This window comes from Harpia harpyja, chromosome 15, assembly GCF_026419915.1.
Source record: "Harpia harpyja isolate bHarHar1 chromosome 15, bHarHar1 primary haplotype, whole genome shotgun sequence".
Lineage (NCBI taxonomy): Eukaryota > Metazoa > Chordata > Aves > Accipitriformes > Accipitridae > Harpia > Harpia harpyja.
In genome coordinates this window covers 150,852-177,788 of record NC_068954.1, presented here as the reverse complement: position 1 = coordinate 177,788, position 26,937 = coordinate 150,852, and the positions used below count along the sequence as shown (strand labels likewise).

At 45.4% G+C, this 26,937-nt stretch overlaps 1 protein-coding gene across 2 annotated transcripts; it reads right to left on the bottom strand.

The window, feature by feature from the left end:
• Positions 1-43: 43 nt before the first annotated feature.
• On the bottom strand, positions 44-25,487 carry ZNF512 (zinc finger protein 512). Of its 2 annotated transcripts, XM_052810258.1 has the most exons (15): positions 25,180-25,240; positions 22,033-22,091; positions 20,504-20,712; positions 18,487-18,579; positions 15,912-16,088; positions 13,617-13,700; positions 12,237-12,361; positions 11,767-11,853; positions 10,430-10,528; positions 4,795-4,962; positions 3,968-4,162; positions 3,180-3,281; positions 1,783-1,845; positions 1,209-1,307; positions 44-707 (listed from the first exon to the last, which is right to left on the bottom strand). In XM_052810258.1, the coding sequence occupies exons 1-15, from the start codon at positions 25,201-25,203 to the stop codon at positions 420-422; spliced, it is 1,872 nt and encodes a 623-aa protein (XP_052666218.1). In that variant the 5' UTR covers positions 25,204-25,240; the 3' UTR covers positions 44-419. The 2 variants fall into 2 exon arrangements, with proteins under 2 accessions (XP_052666218.1, XP_052666219.1); XM_052810259.1 differs by lacking the exons at positions 15,912-16,088; positions 18,487-18,579; positions 25,180-25,240 and adding an exon at positions 25,398-25,487.
• Between the last annotated feature and the right edge of the window lie 1,450 nt (positions 25,488-26,937).

Below are 26,937 nucleotides of genomic sequence, written 5' to 3'. Positions count from 1 at the left end.
AACGGCTCTGGTGGGCACCTGGCATCCAGCCAGGGTTAACCCATCACACACCCATCAGAGGAAGATGACGAAACAGACAGCTGCTGTACTGGAAACCACTAAACAAGCAACTAATGTGATCCAAACTGAGACTGTAACCAGAGCAGGAACTACACTGGGTACACTGCTAGTGCCACTGTCCAAGGGAACTACACCAGGAGAGGCAGCCTCTGTACCACAGCTTTGGTTTGAAGTCTCTCACAACTGACCAGAGGCAACAGTTTCAAAATCAAGGTCACCGAGCAGAATGGAGTCACAGGCCCAAAGACGTTCAGTTGCTTATATTAGTGCTGTGGGTTATGAGCCTGACGGGAGTGGGGCTTGTAACTGAAAGGCTTTAGGATTACTCCTTCTCCTCTTCTAGGAATTTACTTCTGGCCTCACTTGTGGCTGGTTTTTGGAAGTTCGGCTCTTTGTGCAACTTGGGGCTCCCCCTCCTCACTACTCATGCTCTCATTGTCCACCCGCTGTGGATGACCTCTCTTACTTCTCCTCATTTTTTCAACTCCAGCACTGGGGACCCTCTTGGCAGCCAGGGTCCCAGTTCTCTTCTTTTTGCCCCGGGTCAAAGGACGTTTCTTCCGTTGCTTCCTCTGCTCTTCTCTTTGGCGGATTTTCATTAGCTTCTCAAAGCTTTTGGTGGTAGTTGTGTTCACGTCAAACCAGTCCTGGAGGGTTTAGAAGGCAACAGGTTGGTACTGATGGTGGAAATACCATATAAAGCCTACCAGGGCTTATAATAAAGCTGCCTTGTGGGACAAGGATTTCCTGAAATGTGAGATCTGGAAAGGCAGCTGCCTAACAAAGCTCTGTTCTCTGATGTTCCTCCCCAGGTGTCACTCTGTCTCAGAGAACTCAGATTTGATTTGGCAATTGCCTAGCTAAAGGCATGGGAAATGCTGAAGAACTGAACTGAGCAGCAGCAGCTTGGGACAAGACATGTGACACAACACAACACTGGCTCCCCAGACCAACGCATAAGACCAGCTATGGTCAAAAGCAAATCAAAGGGCACTTGAGTCTAGGACCCTGTTCCCCACAGTGAGCAAGGAAAAAATAAACCAGGGCAAGAATCCAGCATTTCCTTCCCAAGACACCCTCCCCACCTCCAACACCCTCTCCACCTCCAACAACCTGGGGTTTGAGGGCTTCCATTCTGCCTGCCTTACCTCAGCATGCACAGAGTTGATGTGATACTTGACCCCACTCTCTGAAATGAACTCCTTCTCACACAGGAGACACTTGTATTTGCCAGCCACAAAGTCTCCCTGGCACCAAAACAAAAAAAATCCATCACCAATTGCTGCCTAGAAGGCTGATACACCTATACATCATATTCTTGCTCAGATATAACCCAGCAGTAAGAAGTAGAAACTCTTATTCATACCAGACAATGCTTTAGCTACAGGAGCACTTACATTATTGACTGGTTATGCCCACAAAGCATAGGACTGCTCTGTGAGATGTTACAAGGTCCCCAGCACCGTACCTGGAAAAAATGCTCTTGTAGCTGTGAATCTACAGGTAGGACTGCAGTTTCACTAAAATGCAGGCCATTAAGATGCTTCCTCCTTGCCTCAAGCAGTGTTTGCAATGGCAACCCCATTAGCACATAGGGAAGCACTCAAACTGTGAGGAACTCAGATTAGCAGATGACAGGACAACAGCTTGAACAAGGAGATATCTGAGGGACAGGGGCAGTCAGGCTATTGGTATAAAAGTGAGTACAGGAAGGCTACCAACCAAGGTACATGTGCCGAGGTGAGATTTGAGTCCTGAGACACTGCCATATACAGATTCACAACCCTGAAAGAGTAAAAAACATATGTGTCAGCAAAACTCTAGTAAGAAATCACTTCTTCCTCCACAAGAAAGTCTTATTCTCTGGAAGACAATTCCAAAAGGGGCAAGAGAGGTAGAGGGAGGGAGATACCAAGTCCTACAAAGCCAGAAAGCTTCTGGTAAAAAGACTGTTAAAGAGACTTAAGCTTTCAGTAAGTTAAATATTTCCAGTTTCTGAGCACATTTACACATAATAAAGAGACTCCTGTCACAGTTACATTCACCCTCTACCAAAAGCCTGAGTAAAATGACAGAGTTTGCATTTTGCGTAAAGTCCAGCAGAGATTAATTTCAAACAAAGCACAGGGGCAAGTACAAGACACTTAAATTTCTCCTGCCCTGCTCATGTATCTAGTGGCACAGAGCAAAAATACTGCATCTGACATCAACAGTCTCTGTTAAAGGGCAGCTTTACAGGTCTTCCCCATGTGGAGCTTCAGACATCAATCTCGGGATACTAGATCATGCTCAGCCGACAGCCCAGACCCTGAAACAGGAGGTAAGTGCAAGACATGCTTCTGGGTTACTGGTTGGTGAAATAGGACAGCTGCTTTCTGGGGACAGGTCCATATACATTAAGTTGCAATTCTTATACTTCGAAATGACGCAAGCCTGAAAACTGGGGAGAGAGTGCTGGGGGTGAGGTAGGGCAGGGGGAAGGCATTGTCTCTACACCAAACCCAGATGGAAGCCACCACTGATCCTTGGCTATCCAGCAGTGTGTGTCACGTGCGTCACATCGTTTCCACCAGTGGGGCCATTTCTTCTCACTGGATCTGACTGGTGACTGCCGTGTGGGATTGCAGAAGCTAAGTGCACATGCATAAGCATCCCTAGACCAGGATGACAGTGCCATGCATGAGTCTTCTGTAGCCCATTTCCAGCTTTTGGAAGAAAACTTAAGTGCTGTACCAGACAAAGTCCCTCTGCTCTTACATTTCCATCTCTACTCCTCCCTTCTATGATTAGTTTTAGTACATCTGCTAGACAGGCAGGGGCCTGTCATTTTTCCACTGCTCAGACCTCCAAATGGAGAAGCTCCCAGCTGGATGTGAAAACCCTACCGCTCTGACACCAAGTTACTGGCTCTGAAGTGGACAAATACATCCCCAGAGGGATCATCCCTAGGGCAACAGTCCAAACAGGATCTTGGTTACCCTAACCAACCATACTGAGATGGAGCAGAATTTGTCTCCCACAGAGAGACAAACTGCAGTTTCAAGGTTGTGGAAAAGCTGTTGGCTCATACAGACCTGAAATCTGCCCCCTTTGAGGCTTCAGAAACACTTAAGATTTACCTGATTTGGGCAGTGGACTCTTCGGTACATCTTTATCTCCGTTTTCCATTTGCACAGTACGTCTTGACTAAACGTGGGCAGTCCAGGACGAGTATATTTCAGCTAAGATAAAGAGATGGAATTGAAAGCTGGAAGCAATGTTGACTACACAGTGCCAAGTATGTCCCTTTCTCTCCCAGGTTGAGACAGAAGTGCTATTTCTTTTCCTACTCTTAACAGCCAAACTCTCAATAACCAATCTTTTCCCATCTCACTGACTCTCTACAAACAACTGAATCTGGAAAACCCCCACAATATCAGAATCCAAAACTTCCCATAACTTTGACTGCAACAATTCCTCTAAATGTACTTACACCATTAAAATAATAAATCATCCTTTTCCCTTGGGCTCCTCTTACAGCCTAACAGATACTCCTGGAAACTCTGAAGCCTGAAAAGCTATGAAATATCACTGCATGGCAGCAGTGATCTGTAGCCTATGACTTGTGAGCAACATACTGCCTACAACTGCCTTTGTTACTTGTGCCCACTGAAAATTACAGCAATAGGACTGGAAAGTCATTACAGTCTGCCTGTATAAAATACTTATACCACAGCAATTCCTACAGCAGCAATACCGTAATCTAAGACCAGAGAGCAAAACCTGATCCCTCCTACAAGATATTACTTATTCAATATTGCTTCCCAGGGGCCACTATACACTGGCAACACTGGGTAGATGCCAGTGCAAGACTCTTCTGATGTGAAGAAAGACTCAAACCCTATATCGCATTTTTAAGGCCTTGTACCTTCCGGTCATCTGGAATCAAGTCCTGCAGAACTTTTCTCTTAGGCCACTCTTTGGCCAGCTCTTCTCCAGCTAGCTCATGGAGATAGTAGATTGCCACCTTTGCAGATCTCCTCTGAACTCTGCCTGTGTTGTTTGGCTCCTGTTTTATTTCCTTCAGGCTCTCTGTTCTTCTCTCCTCATGGAGGAGAGTGACCTGCAATGAAGGCCAAAAAAGGTGAGCCTCCTTCACTAGTTCCTGTTTCAGTTACACTACACATGGTGAATAAATATTCTGCCAAAACTCTCACAAAAATGCTGCTGGAGCTGTGGTTCACTGTCACAGACATAGGACAGAAGTGCATCCCACTAGCGAGACAGACCCCCAGATCTGCTCAGGGGGGGTCACAGCAGTAAGGCTTAAGCAGAGAGTTTCATGCAGCCACTGGTCTTGAAAGGATATCACATCATCTGCTGTAAAACCCTCATGGACAATGAGCATAGTACCGCCTGTTCTGCTCCAATGTTGGGTCTTTTAAGAGCAAAGAAAAGCATCTCACAAGTTATACAGGTTAGTATCATTCTTCCATGGAGCAAAAGTCAGGCTGGGGAAAGTTTACTGCTGCCATGGTGATTTACTATTAAAAACTTCGTCCTAGCCACTGAACAGCAACAGCTACTGCTGGAAGGAAAGTATCAAGGACAGAATACTCCAGAGAGACAGAAAAATGCAAAGATTTGCTATCCCTAATTACCCACCCAAGTAGCAGACAAAAGCCTGCGTGTGTCAAGTCTGAACGGCTGAAGTACCACCACACTATCCTGATAACTATGGCAATTTGCACTTACCGGCCCATGCTTAGATCGGAGATGGTAGACAAGTCCTGCCTTCGATTTGTATGCTTTTCCACAGTGATGGCACTTCATAGCCATTTTCTCCAGCTCTGAAGCAGCCTTCCCACATTTTTTAACATGATATAGGTATCCCATTATGCTAGTGAAGCTGCCTGTGCAGCCCTGTCAATGCAGAAGAAAAATGCATGGAAGAAAAACGCTCTCCAGGTGATCACAAGACCACTGTGTATAGAATCCACAGTTTGCTGACCAAAGTACTATCACTTTTCCTGCCAGACCAGAGACAATCAAGTAGTAAACTTTAATGTTAGGCTATGCAGATAGACAAAATCTGGGACAAAGAATTGGCTGCAACTGGGAGAAACTGTTTCTTAGAACCTCTCTGTAGGTAGTGTGCAACAGAAAATTTCAATATATGGTGTGAAGAAGCAAGATGTTAAATGAGGATGCACAAACCAGAAAGATTTTCAGATACAAATGGAAGAGTTGGGCAGAAAAAGAGAAAGGTTTTATACTTGGTTGGCTGGTCAAACTGCCTAGAATGCAGCAATACTAGGATGATGGTAAATAAAACTTTCAGCTATTCCGAGGGTACAGCTATTGTCTCATGGTACAGCGGAGGCCAACAAAAACTCCAATGGTTCCTGTGGATGTCACTCACTAGAGTATCTCCTAACCCTGAATCCAGTGATAATCTTGACACTGAGCTTGGAAACAGGACAAATCAAACATGCATCAGCAAGTTTTTAACGTTCTTAGATGTATCCATCTGCTCTCCATTCCCTTCTCTAGCTGTGGCAAATCTCAATATTTTCAAAACCCACAGACAAACTCACACAGTTAATTATGCATGAAAAACAACTTCCCAACTATTACAAACAACTAAGGAAAGAGCAGAAGTACACATTAATAAAATACTTCTGGTGCACAAAAGAAACAATCCAGTGTCCTCTCGATCCCACTTGAAGACACCAACACATCAAATACTCAAAGAGCCCTTGCTGACCCTGCTTGAGCACAGGGGTTGAACTAGATGACCTCAGAAGTTCCCTTCCAGCCTTAACAATTGTGTAATTCTGTGAACAGTTTATAATACTGTTGCAAGGTAAAATGGTTATCCTTTAACTTCTTCTTCCCTGCCATCTTCCACTGAATGCGTTTATAAAGTCATACCTTTGCTGAATCTACATTTACCCATCTAGTTTAAAGAAGCCATTAAAAAAAAAAAGTAATATAAAATAAAAACTCCATTTTAGTCACCCTAGTTATCCTCTCTAAAAGAATTTGAATGGGGATCAGACAGTATCCGAAGGTGAACTCCTTTCTAGTGTAAGCAAGAGAATCTCTTCTAACAAGTCATGTGTTAAACCCTAAAACTTCTAGTTGAGCTAGTTAGTGTTCACCAGACTCCTACTTTGTTTAGTCATGAGGTTCTAACCAAGTATCAGTCATTCCAAAATGCATTGGCTATGCTCAGTGCTTCACAAGTGTTTAGAGGAAATTCTCCAGGCATCCTGCTACTTTCCAGGTAACACAGCATCCCACCAAAGTGCCTCAAGAGACTACTAGACTTGAAGAGGGAAGGGGATAACATCAGGCTCGCCCATGACAAGCCATGGGATGACACGCCAAGGTTTGATGGACAGGGTGCTAGCAAGGGCCCTCAGCCTGTTGCTCTGAGACGTGCTAGGTACACTGGAGCACACTTGAAGTCTTACAGAGATGAGCCAGGGGCTCCTGAGGTAATAGGAGCCAACAGGGAAACACCGGTGAAGTACGTCAAAGGAACCGAGGTGTGTTTCTCTAAGAAGGTGACACGGCCAACAGCCCAGCTGAAGTGCCTCTACACCAATGTATGCAGCACAGGCAACAAACAGGAGGAGTTGGAAGCCACCATGCTGCTAGAAAGCTATGACCTAGTTGCCATTACTGAAACTTGGTGGGATGAATCCCATGACTGGAGTGCTGCTATTGATGGCTACAAGCTGTTCAGAAGGGACAGGTGAGGAAGGAGGGGTGGAGGGGTTGCCCTCTATGTCAAGATATGGATAGATTGTGAACAGCTGTCTCTGAGTAATAGCCACGAGCTAGTTGAAAGCTTACAGGTAAGAATTAGAGACTGAGGCAACAAACGAAACCTTGTGGCTGGTGTTTACTACAGGCTGCTGGATCAAGGGGAGCCTATTGACAAAGCCTTCTTACTCCAGCTACAGGGGGCATTGTGCAGGCTCTCATTCTGCTGGGGGACTTCAACCACCCTGACATCTGCTGGAAAAGTAGCATGATGAGCTGTCGGCAATCCAGGAGACTTCTGGAGTGCATGGAGGATAACTTCTTAAGCCAGGTAATACACAGCCTTACCAGAGGGGATGTGTTACTGGACCTGATGGTCACCAATGCAAGTGAGCTAATCAGTGATGTCAAGATTGGATGCAGTCTGGGCTGCAGTGATCATGCATTGGTGGAGTTCCTAGTCCTGAGGGATATGGGACAGGCAAAGAGTAAAGTCCAGACCCTGAATTTTAGGAAAGCAAACTTCCAGCTCTTTAAGGAGTTAGTCAATAGGACCCCCTGGGAAACTGCCCTCAGGGACAAGGGAGCAGAACAGAGCTGGCAGGTCTTTAAGGATGTTTTCTACAGAGCGCAAAAGCTCTCGATCCCCAGGTGTAAGAAATCACGAAAGGAAGGCAGGAGACCAGCATGGGTAAGTCAAGACCTGCTGGTTAAACTTAAAGGGCAAGAAGGAAATGCACAGGCAGTGGAAGCAGGGAGAGGTATCCTGGGAAGAGTATAGGAACGCTCTCTGGTTGTGTGGGGATGGGGTCAGGAAGGCCAAGGTGTGGCTGGAGCTGAACTTGGCAAGGGACACAAAGAATAATAAGAAGGGCTTCTATAGGTAAGTCATCCAGAAAAGAAGGGTCAAAGAAAGCGTACCCCCCACTGATGACATGACTGGCAAACTGGTAACAACAGACAAGGAGAAGGCTGAGGTACTCAACAACTTTTTTGCCTCAGTCTTCACTGGCAACCTCTCTTCCCACACCTCTTGAGTGGATGGACCTCAAGGCAAGGACTGGGGGGGGAAAAGTCCCTCCCACTGCAAGAGAAGATCAGGTTTGTGACCACCTGAGGAACCTGAGCATACCTAAGTCTATGGGACCTGTCGAGATGCATCCCAAGAGTCCTGAGGGAATTGGCTGATGTAGTTGCCAAGCCACTCTCCATATCTGAAAAATCATGGCAGTGAGGTGAAGTCCCCAGTGGCTGGAAAAAGGGAAACATTGCACCCATTTTTAAAAAGGGTACAAAGAAGGACCCTGGGAGGTACCGACCTGTCAGCCTCACTTCTGCGCCTGGGAGGATCATGGAACAGATCCTTCTAGAAGCTATGCTAAGGCACATGGAGGACAGGGAGGTGATTTGAGACAGCCAGTGTATCTTCACCAAGGGCAGGACTGCCTGACCAACCTCATGGCCTTCTTTGACGGAGTGACTATATCAGTGGACAAGGGAGGAGCTACGGATGTCATCTATCTGGACCTCTGTAAGGCCTTTCACATGGTCCCCCACAACATCCTTCTCTCTAAATTGGAGAGATATGGATTTGATGGATGGACTATTCGGTGGATAAGAAATTGGCTGGATGGTCACATCCAGAGAGTAGTGGTCAACAGCTCAATGTCTGAATGGAGGTCAGTGAAAAATGGTGTCCCTCAGGGGTCCGTATTGGGACCACTACTGTTTAATATCCTCATCAACGACACAGACAGTGGGATCAAGTTGTTGTGGAAGGTGGCAAAGCTGAGCTACATGAGCGTGCGGACCACACCTGAACGGAGACGTAAACAGCATGTGGCAATAATGGGATAAGATTGTGAGGCTATAATAGCACAGGAATGTATATAAATTATAGAAGCTGTTAATATGTTTTGAAGGGCTTTAAAGACTTTGTTTAGCTGCTCAAAAGTAGTCATTCATGATAAAGCAGAACTCACAGCTTGCTTAATATTTTTAATTAACATTGACCTGTTCTCTGACTGGAGGAATAAGATTCAGAAAGCCCCAAAACCAGTCTGAGCCAGGAAAAGGAGACATAGTAACAGCTAGCCTGAAAAACGAGAAAGAACCCACCTAGAGACGAGAAAAAGGACCCAATGAGAGAGAAGAAGACTCCAGACCCAAATATTACTACTGGACCAGACTATGGTGTGAGGGGCGGGAACTTATATAGTAAGGGTATAATTGCCCAGGGATGTGAGTATTAGGGGTCCCTCTCCAGAGGCACCCAGCTGGAGGTATCAGAATTTGTACACCATAGATAGAATAAATTACACTCTTATTTTGAAGGCCTTGATTAGAGATTCTGCTTCGGGGAACCTAGTGTTGAGCACGAGGGAAGAAGAAGCACCCGAAGGTGAGTGTGCGTGTGTGAGGAGTCAAAAGGGGCATCGACTGGCTCACCAGAGTCACCCACTGCGAAGGGACTCCGGTCCTAACAGTTAAAAGTCTCGGATGGTGTGTGTGCGACTCCTTGATAGGTCTGTGAATGCTCGGGCAGCAGCTTCTCCCTTAACAGAGTGCACCCACAGCAAATTTGCAGATGACACCAAGGTGAGTGGTGCAGCTGACATGCCCGAGGGATGGGATGCCATTCAGAGGGACCTCGACAAGCTCAAGAAGTGGGCCCATGTGAACCGCATGAGGTTCAACAAGGCCAAATGCAAGGTCCTGCACCTGGGTCGGGGCATCCCCCAGTATCAACACAGGCTGGGGGATGAAGGGATTCAGAGCAGCCCTGCAGAGAAGGACTTGCAGGTGCTGGTGGGTGAAAAGCTGGACATGAGCTGGCAATGTGCACTTGCAGCCCAGAAAGCCAACCATATCCTGGTCTGCATCCAAAGCAGCATGGCCAGCAGGTCGAGGGAGGTGATTCTGCCCCTCTACTCTGCACTGGTGAGACCCCACCTGGAGTCCTGCGTCCAGCTCTGGAGTCCTCAGCACAGGAAAGACACGGACCTGTTGGAGCGGGTCCAGAGGAGGGCCACGAAAATAATCAGGGGGATGGAACACCTCTCCCACGAGGAAAAGCTGAGAAAGTCGGGGTTGTTCAGCCTGGAGAAGAGAAGGCTCCAGGGAGACCTTATAGCACCCTTTCAATACTTAAAGGGGGCTTACAAGAAAGATGGGGACAGACTTTTTCATAGGGCCTGTAGCAACAGGACAAGGGGTAATGCATTTAAACTAAGAAGAGGGTAGATTCAGACTAGATGGAAGGAAGACATTTTTTTAGATCAAGGTGAAACACTGGAACAGGTTTCCCAGAGAGGTTGTGGATGCCTCATCCCTGGAAACATTCAAGGTCAGGTTGGACGGGGCTCTGAGCAACCTGATCTAGTTGAAGATGTCCCTGCTCATTGCAGGGGGGGTTGGACTAGATGACCTTTAAAGGTCCCTTCTAACTCAAACCATTCTATGATTCAATGATACTCTGTCTTAAAGCATAGCTAGGATCTTGAAATAAATCCAGCTTTGGCCAGCACCAAAGCATACCCAGCAGAACTCTCATAATATTTTACGTTCATGCAGCTGCTGCTCTATAATTCAGGATACATGGCACAATGAAGCTTACCTCCCTCATACACTTTAGTTTTCCCATACGCTTCAAAACCTTCCGAAGGCGGTCTCGCTCAAGCTGCTCATCCAATTCTCCTCCCTCCTTCACAACTGGCTAAAGCACAGCAGAGAGATGAAAGAAAAACACAGGATGCTCAGCATTTACAGTTCTTCTCATAGGGAATTCACTACTCAACACGCTACTGAATGAAAGCTTCTAAAATAATTCAGTCTCTGCCACTTACAATTTTACAGAAGTCTATCTAATACAATGATCACTGTCTATAACCCAGAACAACCAAATTATCTCTAAAAGGAGTAAACTGCCTGAAAACCACTTTGCAGATAAGAGTTTTAACATTTAGATAGCTATCTATGAACAAAACCTTGATCAGAAATGGTCCCAAACTATAGCTGCTGGGAAGGATAAGGGTGTGTATTTCCATAATTACTTTTCTCCCCTTCTGCCTGTGGAAAGTACTTACTCATCTCTCTCTGTCATGCATCTTTAACATTTAGTGGTCCCACCATTTCCACTTAGCCTAACAAAAGCTAAGCAGACTAACTGCCCATAACAGTCATTCATTTATGCTAAACTACAGCTCAAGTTCTTCTCTATTCTCTCTCTGATGGCTATTGTATATTATTTCCTACACTACCTTATAATTACACCTAGACTGAATAAAAAGTTAGAACTGGGTGACAGACCTATTCCTCACGGCCAGAATATGATCCCTGGCCTATTTCATTTACTAGAACAGCTGTAGGTTCAGAAACCACAGTACTGGGAACTCTGTAAAAAATAACAGTAACTAATTATCTAAACCTTACTCAAACTTCCAAATGACCTTTTCAAAAGTTCTAATTCTTCACAACTACAACAAGAGACATTGCCTTCTTTAAAGTAATAGCAAAGAGGAAAAGCAGATTGTAGCACTAGGATCTTAACAGTAAATAGACACAAGAACTAAACTGCTGCTTCTACTTTTTTACCTTTGAACTTGCAAAGAACTGAAATCTAGTCTGCTCTGGATGTAGAAAAACTCCTACTTTCTAGCAAAGGACTGAAAATTGCAGCCTAATGAGCAATTGGGTTTTTTTCTGAGAATGCCTTTTATGTGTGACATATAACCAGCCTAAACAGAAATTAATTTCCTCTTTCTAAGATGTAGCATGCCTACCATCTCTGGTAATATTTTACTCTTTTTTCAGACGCCAAATCTCACAGGAAAAATAATAGGTAGACAAGATTTGAACAAGTATAGCATTTGAAAAAACATGTTTCTGTGTGCACCAGGGAAGGAACAAAAGACTGTCTTGCTTGTAGGATTTTTAGATGCACAGCTGTGTTACCTGATTGTTATGGTCTGCCATGACATGGTATTTCATCCCTCCTAAAGACTTCAGCTGCTTCCCACAGTGATGACATGTGAACACTTCCTAGAAATAAACAAGGACATGGTGCATGTAACCGTAAATTAACCAAAGCAGTGGGAAACTCTTTGGGGGAAAGGAGCAGGAGAGCAGAATGTTTTATTTGGGCCTGGTAACTGCCCATTAAGAACAGAAGAGATTTTATGGAGACTAAAATTTAGGGGAACAATGAAATAGCTACACCTTTGTTCACTATCCCAAACCTCCAGCAAAGGGCTAAGCAAGAAGCACCAAGCACAGCCTCTTACAGATGTATAAAGGACTGTTGCTTAGAGACATGATGATGATATGAAACTGGTTTTAAGTGCAACACAAAACAGTGTGCAGGCCTTTCTATCAGTAAGCTGAAGAGGAGTAAAGAAAACATTGCTCATCTCTTGTGTTCTTACCTGCCTGCAATTTACCATATGTTTCTTCAGTCCTTCTACAGTCTTTCTCACCACAGCCCGGCATGTTGGACAGGTAACTCGGCCTTTGTCCTGAATTTCCAAAGACCATCGCTCTTCCATACTACCTGTCAAAACGAAAGGTTTGGAATAGAACTGCAAACGCAGTATCTTTTTTTTTTCCTTTGATGTGCACAATGAATCCTAGAAGGAAACAGGTCACATTCTACCGTGTCCAGCTACACTTCAATAGGTTTAGCTCATTTGCAGCTTTAAATGTGTCACGTGACAAGGCACACATCACTCCTTTTGGGAGATCATTTTATAAAAACTCTTTAATCCTACTATCCCCTTGTGAGGAATGTTCTTCCACTTGTTCAGTAGAGGTTTTTCCTTCATTCATTTTTATTACACAATTACTTTAGCATGCAGAGTAAACTTTTCTCTTGACAAAACGGTTTTCACAGTAGTCACAGATGTGACTGAATGGTTTCAGACAGTCGATGGTTCAGTTCTACTAACCAAATCTTTAGAACTCCACTTATGTCAGCCAGCAGTTCTGGTACTGAAAGTGAACAGAGCTGCACCACCAGGCCAACTTACTCAACAGCCAGGGAAAAGTACCCTGTGTAGCACAGTTTCCAGTTCTTGGCCTCTTTTTGAAATGCCAAGCAAAAGCTTGGCATAATCCACAAGGATTATAAATTACTGAAATGGGTTCTAGGATGAAAGTGGCTTAGCAGGCATCTGCTTGAATTCTTATCATAAAAAGATCTAAAGGCTTTCCTCTTTGCCCAGTAATAACAGGCAGGGATTGTCCCTCCCCAGGTGGCTGGGGGAAAAGTCTGTGAATCAAACAGCAGTTGGCAGAAAACTAGGGTATTTAATGAGTGTTGTGAGCTATGCATACCAAGTCATTCCACTTGCTGAGTCAAGGCTAATGTTATTTTTCTACTATGGACTGCTTGGGTCTCTGGCTACCAGGTTACCAGAAGAGGTGATTTGGCAGCAACAGCTACAGAATTTTTCCTGCAAACATATTCTGCTGAGTAAAAAGTATAAATATTTTTATGAGTTTTGTAGTGAAACTATTTTAACAGGCTTTTACTCAGTTCGAAAAGTGATTCCCCCTTCACTGTTTTATTATGCAGTGGTAAAGCCACATGGAACTACACTAATAGGCAGTATGCAGTCCCTCCAATCTTGTTCTGCAGTACTGACAGTGCCAAAAGTACAGCAGCCAGTTCTTCCTTGTCAACAGTACAGTGAACAACAAAATGGAAACACCAGAAACATAGCTGTTGCTCAGATGCAAATCCTAGAATCACATTTATCTTTTAGCTGCTTCATAAACAATTCTGAGCAACTGGTGCTTCTTCTTACCTGTGCCATAGGCTTCCGGTTCTTTCTGAACACAGTGGCCTTTCACTTTGGAGTTTTGTTGTGTTCCAGCTTGCTGTTTTTTCCCTGTTATAACACAAACAAGAAAGACCAGAAGACTTAATTCTGCGAGCCTTGTTACAAAAAAGCAGAGATTTTTTTGCTAGGAGGCTGCTATTTAGTCTGCTGTCTCAAAGCTACTCATTCAGAAATGTTCGATGCTTTTTTTTTTTTAAAGGAATTTCAAGATTATGTTCCCTACTACCTTTCAACATCCATAGCTATTTACAGCTGCAGGCATTAGTCCCATCCAGATATTTGTAATCTGTATGGTTGTTCATAACAAAGCTCAGGGGATGGGAACTCTTCACACAGTATGGCTGAGCCAATCTAATTAATGACTTCTTGACAATCAAATGGACAGTCCCATTCCTCTACTCATTCCTGTTTTCTTTAGACTAAACAACTCTTATTGTTTCAGTATTTTCTCATGGGTTATGCTTTTTTCTCTCTTCTGCCTGTTCTCTTCAGTTGGTCCACACATTTACTGAACTGCAGTACCCACGGCTGCAAACAGTACTCCAAGTGTGACCCTGCATTAGAGCAGAATTACTTCACATGTCTGAAAGTCTACATTCCTGCTCAAACACCTCAATATAACATCTGCCTTTTTAAAAACAAGTATGACACTGTTGGTCCCTATTGAGCTTTTGATCTCTTATAAATCTCAAATCCTCTTTGGAAGAACTGACACCTAGGAGGTTGTTCTTTGTCTTTCACCTGTGCTAATATTTCTTCCTAACTATAGTATCTTTAATTTTACACACTATATTCCATTCTATTTTTTTAAACTGTTTCTCTAATGTCAAGACCACTTTCAGTTTTAGCCTTTTCTCCAACACACTTGCCATCTCTTTCAGCTTTGTGCCGTCTACATACTTCCAAGTCCTTGGTGACAAAACCAATAGTTAGAATTGAACCTAGAACAGATTGTGAACCGTTATTCTATACTTTTTTCCTATTTCACAGAAATGACTGAAACATTAAGGTTGGAAAGGACCTCCTGAGATCACCTAGTCCAACCCATGTTCAAGCAGGGTCAGCTAGAGTAGGTTGCCGAAGAATGTGTCCAGTCAAGTTTTGAGTAACTCCACTGATGGAGACTCCACAACCTCTTTGGGCAACCTGTGCCAGGGTTTGACCACCCTCACAGTAAAAAAACGTATTCTTGTCTTTAAATAGAATATTGTGTATTTTAATTTCTGCCCACTGCTTCTTGTCCTGTCGGTAAGCACTATAGAGAAGAGTCTGGCTCCCTTTTCTTCATTCCCTTCCATCAAGTATTTATACACACTGATAAGATTCGCCCTTGAGCCTTCTCTTCTCCAGACTGAAGAGTGGCAGCTCTGAAGAGTCGCAGCTCTCTCAGCCTGTCCTCATAAGAAAGATATTCCAGTCCCTCAGTCATCTCTGCAGCCCTGCACTAGACTCTCTCCAGTATGTCCATGTCTCTCGTGTATTGGGAAGCCCAGAACTGGACATGGTACTCCAGATATGGCCTCACCAGTGCTGAGCAGAAAGGAAGGATCACCTCCCTCGACCTGCTGGGCAATGCTCTTCCTAATGTAGCCCAGAATGCTTTGGCTGCCTTTGCCACAAGACCGTGTTGTTGGCTCATGGTCAGCTTGCTGTCCTCCAGGACCCCAAGGTCCCTGTCTGCAGAGCTGGTTTCCAGAAAGTTAGCCCCCAGCAAATGCTGGTACATGGGGTTATTCCTGCCCAGCTGCAGGACTTCACATTTCTCCTTGATGAACCTCAAGAGATTCCTCTTTGCTTAATTCTCCAGCCTGTCCAGGTCGCTGTGGACAGCAGCACACCCATCTAGTGTACCACCACTCCTGGTTTTGTATCATCTGTGTACTTGCTGAGTGTGCACACTCTCCCATTGTCCAGGTCATTAATGAAAATGTTAAACAGTGCTGGCCCCAGTATCTACCCCTGGGGTACACCACTAGTGATGTGCCTCCAACTAGACTTTGTGCTGCTGACACAACCCTCTGGGTCTGGACGTTCAGCTGGTTTTCAATCCACTGCACTGTTCATTTATCTAACGTACTTTGTCAGCTTGTCTATGAGGATGTTGTGCGAAACAGCACCAAAAACCTTACTAAAGTTGAGGTGAACAACATCCGCTGCTCTCCCCTCGTCCACCAAACTAGTGACCTCATTGTAGAAGGCTATCAGGTTGATTAAGCATGATTTGTCCTTCATGAATCCATGTTGACTACTCCCAATCACCATCTTGTCCTTCATGTGTTTGAAAATGCTTTCCAGGAGGATTCTCTCCACCACCTTCCCAGGAACTGAGGTGAGGCTGACCAGCCTGTAGTTCCCCAGATCTTCCTTCCGTCCTTGAAGATAGGAGTGATATTTGCTCTCTTCCAGTCTTCAGAAACCTCTCCCAGTCACCATGACCTTTCAAAGATAATCAAGAGTGGCCTCACAATGACATCAGCGAGCTCTCTCAGCACTCAGTGCAACCCATCAGGCCCCATGGGACTTAGAGTCATAGAATCGTTTAGGTTGGAAAAGACTTTCTAAGATCATTGAGTCCAACCGTAAACCTAACACTGCCAAGTATACCACTAAACCATGTCCCTAAGCGCCACATCTACACGTCTTTTAAATACCTCCAGGGATGGTGACTCAAGTACTTCCCTGAGCAGCCTGTTCCAATGCTTGACAACCCTTTCCGTGAAGAAATTTTTCCTAATACCCAATCTAAACCTTCCCTGCTGCAACTGGAGGCTGTTTCCTCTTGTCCTATCACTTGCTACTTGAAAGAAGAGACTGACACCCACCTCGCTACAACCTCCTTTCAGGTAGTTGTAGGGAGCGATAAGGTCTCCCCTCAGCCTCCTTTTCTCCAGGCTAAACAACCCCAGTTCCCTCAGCCACTCCTTATAAGACTTGTGCTCTAGACCTTCCACCAGCTTCGTTGCCCTTCTTTGGACCCACTCCAGCACCTCAGTGTCTTTCTTGTAGTGAAGGGCCCACAACTGAACATGGTACTTCAGGTGCGGCCTCACCAGTGCTGAGTACAGGGGGACAATCACTTCCCTAGTCCTGCCGGCCACACTATTTCTGATACAAGCCAGGATGCTATTGGCCTTCTTGGCCACCTGGGAACACTGCTGGCTCATATTCAACCAACTGTTTACCAAAAACCCCAGGTCCTTTCCCTCCGGGCAGCTTTCCAGCCACTATTCCCCAAGCCTGTAGCATTGCGTGGGGTTGTTGTGACCCAAGTGAAGGACCGGGCACTTAGCTTTGTTGAATCTCATACAACCCATCGATCCAGCTTGTCCAGATCCCTCTGTAGAGCCTTCCTACCCTCAAGCAGATCAATGCTCCCACCCAACTTGGTGTCTTCTGCAAACTTACTGAGGGTGCACTTGATCCCCTCATCCAGATCATTGATAAAGATATTAAACAGAACTGGCCCCAATACTGAGCCCTGGGGAACACCACTTGTGACTGGCTGTCAACTGGATTTAACTCCATTCACCAAAAGTCTTTAGGCCTGGCCATCCAGCCAGTTTTTTACCCAGCAAAGAGTACACCCGTCCAAGCCATGAGCAGCCAGTTTCTCCAGGAGAATGCTGTGGGAAATGGTGTCAAAGTCTTTACTAAAGTCTAGGGAGACAACATCCACAGCCTTTCCCTCATCCTCTAAGTGGGTCACCTTGTCATAGAAGGAGATCAGGTTAGTAAAGCAGGACCTGCCTTTCATAAACCCATGCTGACTGGGCCTGATCACATGGTTGTCCTGTACATACCGTGTGATGGCACTCAAGATGATCTGCTCCATAACCTTCCCTGGCACTGAGGTCAGACTGACAGGCCTGTAGCTCCCTGGATCCTCCTTCCATCCCTTCTTGTAGATGGGTGTCACATTTGCTAACCTCCAGTTAACGGGGACCTCCCCGGTTAGCTAGGACTGCTGATAAATAATTAGGTATGTCCAGTTTAAGTGCTCTAACCTTGTCCTCCTTCACTGAGTGTAAGGCTTCCTTGCTCCAGACCTTCCCTCTGGTCTCAGGCACCCGGGATTCCTGAAGGATTCCTTTAACTGATAAAGATCTGAGGCACAGAAAGCATTGAGTACCTCAGCCTTTTCCATGTTATTTGTCACCAGTTCCCCTGCCCTGTTCAGCAGTGCACTCACGCTTTCCCTAGCCTTCCCTTTGCTGTACATGTACTTGTAGAATCCTTTCTTGTTGCCTTTCACACCCCTTCCCAGATTCAACTCCAGGTTGGCCTTAGCTTTCCTAACCTCACCCTTGCAAGACTGGACAGCAAATGTATACTTCTGCATCACCTGCTCCTACTTTCACCACTTGTACACTTCCTTTTGCACCTAACCACTGATTAACAACCCTTTGAAGGCATGAAAGACCTATGATGTCAAGCATTTCCCTGCTCCACCTCTGTGGTAAAATAAAGGTGGTTGGGTTTGATTTCTCCTTAACAAACCCATATTGCTGTTATCATCTACTCATTAATCGCCAGATGTTCACAAGTAATTTGGTTGATTATTTAGTCCAGAATCTTTTGGGAAACTGAAATGAAGCAGACTAGCCTGTACTTCCCCTACCTCCTTTCCTCCCTCCCTTTGTTGGACTTTTAAGGCAGACTGAAATTAGAACAATCACCTCCCACTGTAAAACAGAAACTAGTCAACAGTCTCGTATAACAAAATATCCAGAATCAGAGATAGAGTTGGAAGACAGCAGAGGATAGCATTTGGGCAGAGGGGAAGCCTGAAGTACCTGGAAGCTTGTAACTAGGAATTACAAGGTATTTGTATTACCCGAAATCTTCTGCTTCTTCTTGGGAGAGTCTTTAAGATTTTCGCCTTCCCCTTGCTCAGATTTCCTCTTGCCTTTCAATGGTACTTCCCCTGCTAATGAGTAAGAACAGAAATGCTTCAGTCTCATTATTCAGTCTAGATAACAGCTTTGAGTCTGCTGCTGCCTCAGCTTATCCTCGTATTCAATACTTTAAAAAAAAAAAAGGTAGTTTTTGTAAGGCACCTGGACACCAGTGAGCTAGACACAGCCTTTTGACTCAGTAACATTTAGGCACTCCACAGCCTGCAGTCCTCTGACACAGAATATATGGAAGAAACAGTGCCACAGCGTGGTCTGGGAAGATAATACTCCTCAGGAAGAGAGCCAGAAGGTGCTAGGTTATGTCATAAAAAGCTCATCTGCTCACACACAAAAAGAACCATAGAGAAACAACAGCTGGTGGGGAAACCCAAACAATATCCTGCCTTCCTTCACTATTTCCAGGCCTATCAAAGGCTTATCTCCATGAACAGAGAGAAGTACAGAAGCACAATGGCAGGTAGGGGAACACAAATTATGGACTCAAAGAAACAGACACTTCCTCCCAGGTCTGTCCCAGGAGACTCACCAGGATAGGTCAATGGGAGCTGCTCTCTGGAGCACCCTTTGGAAGGGGGAAGGAGGGGTGTGGTGAGAAGGGCAAGTGTGACATTATGTGACACATGGGATGCTAGCGAAGAACAATTCAGGACTACACAAGACTGGGATGTTTAGGAGTGGTATCAAAGGAAGGGAAAGGGAGAGAATTAGCTGATTTACAGAGTATCAAGTGTGGGAAAATAGAGGTGTTAAGAGGATAAAAAGGGTCACTTGCTTGTAAACAGGTGGTTGGTCAGTATACAAGTCTGGCCATGCCTGACACCAAATCAGAGGCACCAGGGGAGAGTACTGTCTGTGAGTGTGAGCCTGTCTGTAAGGAGGTCTACACCAGCAACTGGCATGGCTCTGCGGGCCTCAGGGGCTAGTGCATCCACGTACCAGCAATTGAGGATACTGGGATCCAAAGGCCAGATACTGAGTAGACTAAGTGTTTAAGTCCAGCTACAGGAGAGATCCACACTGCACATATGTGTGCACACACAAATGTACACATACATATGTATGTACTTCTTTTATATATACTTTTTATATATGCTTCTTTTCTCTCACTAACACAACTTCATCCTGATCAGCCAGAGAGGGAAACAGGATGGAGACCATTCGTGCCATTTGTGTGAGTGCTGAGCGTGCCTCTTCGTGTTGATCTGTGTGGCTGGCTGCGTATACATGTTGTATACGTGTGTTTATACCTACAGGAATACACACTTAGTCTCGCTACTGGTTGGACCTGGGGGTGTGGAGCCGCAGCAACCTCACTTCTATCAAGCTACCATATTCCGCTTTCCCCATAACAGGATGGAATACAGATTCTGACTTAGAGATAAGAAGAAAGTGCATTAAAGCAGAGCGAAGTTTTGGCTCTCTGCCACATGAGAAGTTTGGAAAACAGCTCCTAGGCCAGGAAATCCGAATGCTCCTACAACAACCTAAGACCCAAACCACGCCAAATCAGAAAATCAACGTGACAGAAGTGAGAAAATAAAAGAAATAAAAACATCCTGAAAAAAATAATAATCTACCAACCACAAAAGCCGTGTCTAAACCAGAGTACTGCTGAATGGTCCCCTTTTCTACAGCTTTAGTGTTGTTTGTTGATTGGCAGAACCCTTATACATATCTCTTCTACAGATAAAACTGAGTTCAGTCACAGAATCATTAATTTTAATAGACAAGTCACTCAAAAGGAACTGCGTAACATCAGAGAATTTGACCTATGTTTCTGTAGTGGAGGAATTTTATTTCTCCTAATACACGAGCAGCATTACCAGCCTTGTAATTTGTGGCTGAACTGCAGCATGTCTTTCAGAAGTCATCTAATCTCTCATAAAAGAACCAGAGAGAAAAACAGTTTTGCATCGAGCCAAGAGTGATGAGTACCTTTTTTTTCTGAAGATTTGTTAATGCTGTTTTTTATTCCTCTCATTTCCAACCAGTAAGCAGGCCTGCGAATGGTCCGCTTGCTTCTGGACTCTGCACTTCCATTCACTTGACCCTTCGGTGAGGCAGAAGAAATGTTGCTGACTGTCTCATCATAGTTACTGCTCAGTCCTAGGACAGTAGTTTCCACCTCCTCAAATTGTTTAGACCTGGAAAACACCAACTTGAAATCCTATGTATATGTATGCATACATACATACACAACCACAATAACTTGACAGACGACATCCCTTTCATCTTCCCAAGTACTCTAAAAAATCATCTTACAGTTCGTTGAATCTCCTGAATTTTGTGAACTGAAAAGTGCCAGCAAGATAAAACATCCTAAATGTTATTTTTCAGCACATCTTTTAGAGAATGACATTAGAGAGCTACTCACGAAGAACAGAAAAAAATATTCATCCTACCTCAAACCTTCATCTTAAGAAGGAGGCACAAGTTAATCTCAATTTAAAAATACACATTTGTCCTTAAGCAACCAATGTGGAATATAAGAATTCTTCTGCAGCCCATCACTACAAGAGAGACCTTTTCCATCCCACAAAGGGCAGGATCTCCTTCAGTATGTATTCCCAGAATCAGAGCTGACACTACACAATTAAAAGACTTAACGCTAGTAAGAATTTTAACCAGCAAAGCTTTCAGCAATGAAGAGAGCCTTATAGTATACCCTGCAAATCACACTACATTAAGACTAATTTAGACTAGCCAGCAGCACTGATTTTTCTTCCTAGAGATCAGAGGGAATGTTGCTTCACTATTCTCAAATATTTCTCACAGCTCTGAAATGCCTGGATATTTACACTACTGTCATGACAGCAAAATGATTAGGTGTCAAAGAAACATAAAAATATCTATTCTCTGGGCAAATACCGTTAATGTAAGAGGAAAGAACAGAAAACAGAAACACTTTTCAACACATCCAATTGCTACCACAATTCACAAACTCAAAGAAGTAGATCGCTTGAATGATGACTGTGATGACCATCCAGCAATACTCTCCCACACCCTGAGATGTGGAGTTCACATGTGTTAACACATCAATCCAGAAATTAATAAGTGGGAGACACTGATGGTACCAGGTCAGATCAGTATATACTATGTTTAAGGAGGTACTGCAGAAGAATGGGGAGAGGAATTCTCAAATTAAAGCCTTTCAGTTGCAATCACACTCAAAACACACAGATTTTGGAACACCATTTGGTCTTGAACAGAAAATATTTATGTTCCCAGTGTTTAAAAACTTTTAAAAACAATAAATGAAAGCTAAGACCCCTTGAAGTGTCAAAAAAAGCACTTTTCCTGCAAACCAATAAGCAAAGTCAGTTGAGACTCTCATCACATAAACCAAAATCGTTGCAGTCTTTAAAATTCAGGATGATATGTAAAGACCAGATACAGTTTTCCAATAGGAATCTTTCAGCTTTTTTCTTTCCCTCAGTCAATCTAGGCAAGAAACATTCACATACTTTTTGTTTCCCAGAGACCTCTTGACCTTCTGTTGTCTGTTATGTCCAGGCTTGGTGTCCTAACAAAGCAGAACAATTCACATTAGCAGCATAATTTTTCTTCTTTTTGCATGTTTCACTTTTCAGTTAAACACAATCACCCGCACTTTGAGGATGTGCATACCATCCTTTGAAAAGGAAACCATTGTTTTCTGCAACAAGGAAGTGTTTAACGTTTTCAACTCCAGCTGAATTACAACTGGAATCAAAATAGGGATGAGCCCCTCTACACTCCCCGTATGAAAGCCAATCATTCCCCTTGCACTGGGGCATGATGGAGTGTTGTCTCCAATTCATTCAGTGGTACCTGCTTTCTGCCTGGACTTTACCACACAGTTACAAATATTTTAGATCCTAACTTACTAGTTTTTATAGAGTACTTTTTTTTTCCTTAATGAAATAATTTTTGCATTTACCATGCCAGGAACGTTGTCTTTAGTCTCTTTTATGTCCTCTTTTCATTTTTTTCTCTCAATTATTTTGTCATACTCCATCATCTGCCCAGATGTTCACTTTATCCACATCACAGAATCCTTCTTCTTATTTAACAAAGATTTTTTTGTCACTTATTGCTTCTTATGCTCCTATTAAGACACGTAATTTAACAGATACCATTGACATTCCCAAGTGTCCTGTCTTTGGGGAGTGGGAGCGGTGGGATCACCGCTTGGGGACTAACTGGGCATCGATCAGCGGGTGGTGAGCAATTGTACTGTGCATCATTTGTGTATTCCAATCCTTTTATCATTACTGCTGTCACTTTATTAGTGTTATCATTATCATTATAGTTTCTTCTTTTTATATTCTATTAAACCGTTCTTATCTCAACCCACGAGTTTTACTTCTTTTCCCAATTTTCTCCCCCATCCCACTGGGTGGGGAGCAGGGAGTGAGTGAGCAGCCACGTGGTGCTTAGTTGCTGGCTGGGGTTAAACCATGACGCCAAGGCAATATAAACAACTCATTTGCTGTATGTTGCTCCTGGCATGTGGACAATCATTTATCACCTTCTTGCAAATACTAATAATGACTCGATGTTGTTCTTCATTGGGAAACCCATTACAAAAATCTTGGTTATACAGACTAGAAAACAAAAATCATTGTCCAGTAGAAGTATATGAGATACTAAAACTGTAACCTAGGAACAGAGATAGTATTTTGCCATGTACAGGAACTGGCTAAGGAACTGGGGAAAACAGGGATATGACAGAATTTGAAGAAGTCATAAAAATGTGATGACTTGTCAGGAGATGCTGAGAAACTTCAGGTGCTGTATCAAAACTAGGGAACAGGCAGCTTCAAGGCAAATGAAATTCACCACTAAAAAAAAAATGCACTGGAAAGAAATTAACTTCAGTCTGTCTTTTATGCTTTTGCTTTCTAATTTATGCACAGGACCAAGCAGTAGTTCACTCTTCCCATGACCACAGTCAGTGAGAGACACCCTAACCACCAGGTAAGAAATTTAATAGCGGGTACTGATATCAACTAGATGAATTCTTAAACTGTGACCACAGTCTCCTCTCATGGAAAGGTTAAGGAACCAGCAGGAGAGAAATTCACAACTGCTTGATTGATGACTTCACAATCATATCTTGTCTTCTTTGGAAAAAACATCAACTGAATGTCTGTGTTTGTATTACTTTGATATGGTTTACAGGCATCTAGTAGTGCAAACAGCACTGTTTGGGAAACCCCCTACATAGGAAATGTGGAGAAACCTCACTGAGGAGCAGCTAGAAAAAATTAGGCCTGTGAAGTTATAACAATAAAAATGAACACACAGGCAGGCATAGTCTGCTGCAATTAGCTGGCCTAATCTACCATTAGAAGAACCCACATGACTGACAAACATGGCACATGTTTTTGTGGTTTTTTTTAGAACTAAAAAATTTCGCATAGAAGTGAAGATTAGTAGAGAAGAATTTAGGTCACAGTTAAGGATCTGCAACAAAAACCCCGAAAGTACAGATGATCTGTCTAGCCTTCCTTTCTGAGAAGCTGATAACAGCAATTATGAAGGAAACATCTAGAGAAACTGGTGTTTAAGTTTTGAATGTTTTTTTATTTATGCAGTGTACTTCCCACTTAGAAAACAGAGACCTAAGGTGTGCAGGAATGCCCAGGGGCTGGACATATGGAAAACAAAAAAGCCAACTTCCTGGCACAGGTTTGAAAAAGAAGAACAGTGGCCTATAGCCTGAAGAGACAAAGAAACTTCATTTGCACGTGGGCCATTTCTGCCTCCCTATGGACTGTGGGACGTTTCTGTGACCTGGCACATGGCCCGCTGCTGGAGACAGGCTGCTCCACAACAACACATCTGGGAAGACGGTGTTTAAGCACAGCACAGAAACTCCCACTGAGGTCAGGAGACCGATGTAGTAACTGCTAGTGAGTCAGTGCTACAGCGACAGAGGAGAGGTGTCAGTGGAAGCACCAAGTGTCCTGCACTGCCGTGACTGTCCCTGCCCCCTCCGAGACAGGGGGCCGGCGTGACGGCTCAGCACCCTTTAGGGAACCCCCTGTTTCAGTCCCGCGTTTCCATTTCTACCTGCGTACTTCATGGATTACCGTCTCCTGCAATGAAGACCTTCCGGACAGAAGGCACGACCGGCGCCGGGAGCCGGCAGCGCCCTGCTCCTGATGCCTCCCCGGCCCTCAGCTGAGGGCAGCCGGGCCCGCCGCTCCCCGGGCTCGGCGCCTGTGGGCGACCAGGCCCTCAAACAGAAAGCAGGCGTTTCCGCCGTCGCTGGCGGCTTTCCAGGCAGGCAGCCCGGAGCGCGTCCCGCTCACCGCCGTTCCGCTCGGGGACAGGGCACAGCCGACGGGCGGCGGCAAACGGACCGAGGCCGCACCGCCCGCGCAGATCAGCACCGGGCCGGGCCGGGCCGGGCCGGGCCCCCTCTGCTTCCAGTCCCAAGCCCAGCGAGACCCTCGGGGCGAAGCGCAAGTCCCACCGCGGCTGCTCCGGCCCGCTCCCGCCATCCCGCCGGCGGAGCCCATCTCGCGGCGGCTTCCGGCCCCGTGCGCCCCGGGACCACAGCCCGGCCGCGCGGCCCCGGGCAGCAGCCAGCAGCACCGGTGGCGAAGACCGCAGGCACTCACCGAGCCGCCGCCGCCGCCCTGCATGGTGCCGCCGCCACGTCAGCACGCGCCCCGTCCGCCCTCCCGCGCACGACGGCGAGGTCCCGCCCGCCCGTTTCCGGCCGCCTCCTCACGGCGGCAGCCGGCCCCGAGCCCTGCGGGGGGATGCTGCCAGCTGCCCCTGGGCCCCGACCGGGCCCGTCCGGCGCGGGGAAGCCGCGCGAGCCCGCGGTGCGTACCCGGCCGCCGGCGGCGGCGGCAGGGCGACGGCCGAGTCCCGCGCGCGTCATGGCGGGGTGCTGTGGGGGCGGCCGCCCCGTCCCCGTGCTCCTCGCGCCCCGGAAGGACAAGCGGGTGCTGGGAAGGTGGCGGCGGCGAGCGGGCTGGCGACGACGGCCCCGGTGTGCGTGCTGGTGCTGGGCATGGCCGGCTCCGAGAAAACCACCTTCGTGCAGGTGAGGGGCGGCTGGGGGGCTGTGGGGAGCTGCCGGTAGGTTTCCCCCAGCGCTGCCCCCGTGTCCAGCAGGGCTGACGCCTCCTCGTGTCCCCTTAGCGACTCGCGGCCTACCTGCATGGGCAGCGCTGCTCCCCGTACGTGATCAACCTGGACCCCGCCGTGCACGACCTGCCCTTCCCGGCTAACATCGGTCAGTCCTGCCGCCCTGGCTTAGCCGCGGGCCGTGGCGGGTGGCGGGCGGTGTGAGGGAGGAGGTGGTCCCGGGCCAGAGGTGTGGCGTGTTTGTGGAGTCCGCCAGAAGAAAGCCAGTGTGTTTTGCCGTGAATAAATAAAACCATATTTGGTATACTGCTTTTCCTGTCTTTCGCGGAAGCGGGGGGAGGGGTACGTGAGGGTTTTGGCTAGGTTGCTTGCATTCTCTTTAAGAGATTCCAAGTCTTAACACAAGGAAGGCCTTTAAGGTGGGGGTTTTTTGTGGTTTTTTTTTTTTTTTTGTAAATTTAACTCCTTTCTCCTGCCAGTCTTTAACATGTGAACTTTTAGGACCAAAGGTATTCTTCCATCGCATCTGTACGTTTTTTTACATCATCTGGTGTGATTTGATGCGTTTGGGTTCTTGTGGGTTTTTTTCTTTGTCAGCGGTGACCATGTTAACAGATTCAATCTGGTTCCCTACATCCACAACAGTGGTAGCCATATGCACTACCAAATAACTGCTTTAAAGCACTTCAAGAGATATGAATTTTAGAGAACATACCTTAACAATAAAACAGTCCTTATGTGTAGCTGTTCCAAAGGGTTTACCAATCATTAGGTTTGTGAGGGTCCTGTCTCTTAAACTTCCTAAAGTTTGTCAGCCTGCCTCTCCGGAGGATAAGAAAGGCAGTGTGGATACCAAAGTTGTTTTACTGATGTCAGATGAATAATTAGAGTATCTGTTCCAGTGCTGGATTTCTAATAATACAGTTACATATGTGTGCTTTGTTAACTGATGTTGATCAGATGAGAATAAAATTCAACTGAATCGGTTACTGCTAAATACCTAAATTAGTGGTGTTTCACATGAGTTACGTTGGGTTTCACATGTATGTTGAGAGCATAGCTAATCTGTTAGATTTTATTTATTCTGTTTGGGAGATTTTTTCTGTTGGTGCTAGATCTGTTACTGAGACAAAAGGAGACTTGCTGGAAAAAGAAGGGCTTTCACCTATCAGCAAATTGATGAAAAGGGATATTTTAAAAGTGATGTTCTAAAACTATTTATACGTCTTCCTCCTCTAGATATCAGGGACACTGTGAAGTACAAAGAAGTCATGAAACAG

What these genes read in the sequence shown, in the direction of transcription:
- ZNF512 (XM_052810258.1), bottom strand. Translation starts at nt 25,203, where the DNA reads ATGCAGGGCGGCGGCGGCGGCTCG. An exon ending in GAAGAAGCAGAAGATTTCGG is followed by an intron (nt 16,089 to 18,486) that starts GTAATACAAATA and finishes TATCTTTGAAAG; the next exon opens with GTCATGGTGACTGGGAGAGG. An exon ending in TCCGATCTAAGCATGGGCCG is followed by an intron (nt 4,163 to 4,794) that starts GTAAGTGCAAAT and finishes CCTTCATTGCAG; the next exon opens with GTCACTCTCCTCCATGAGGA.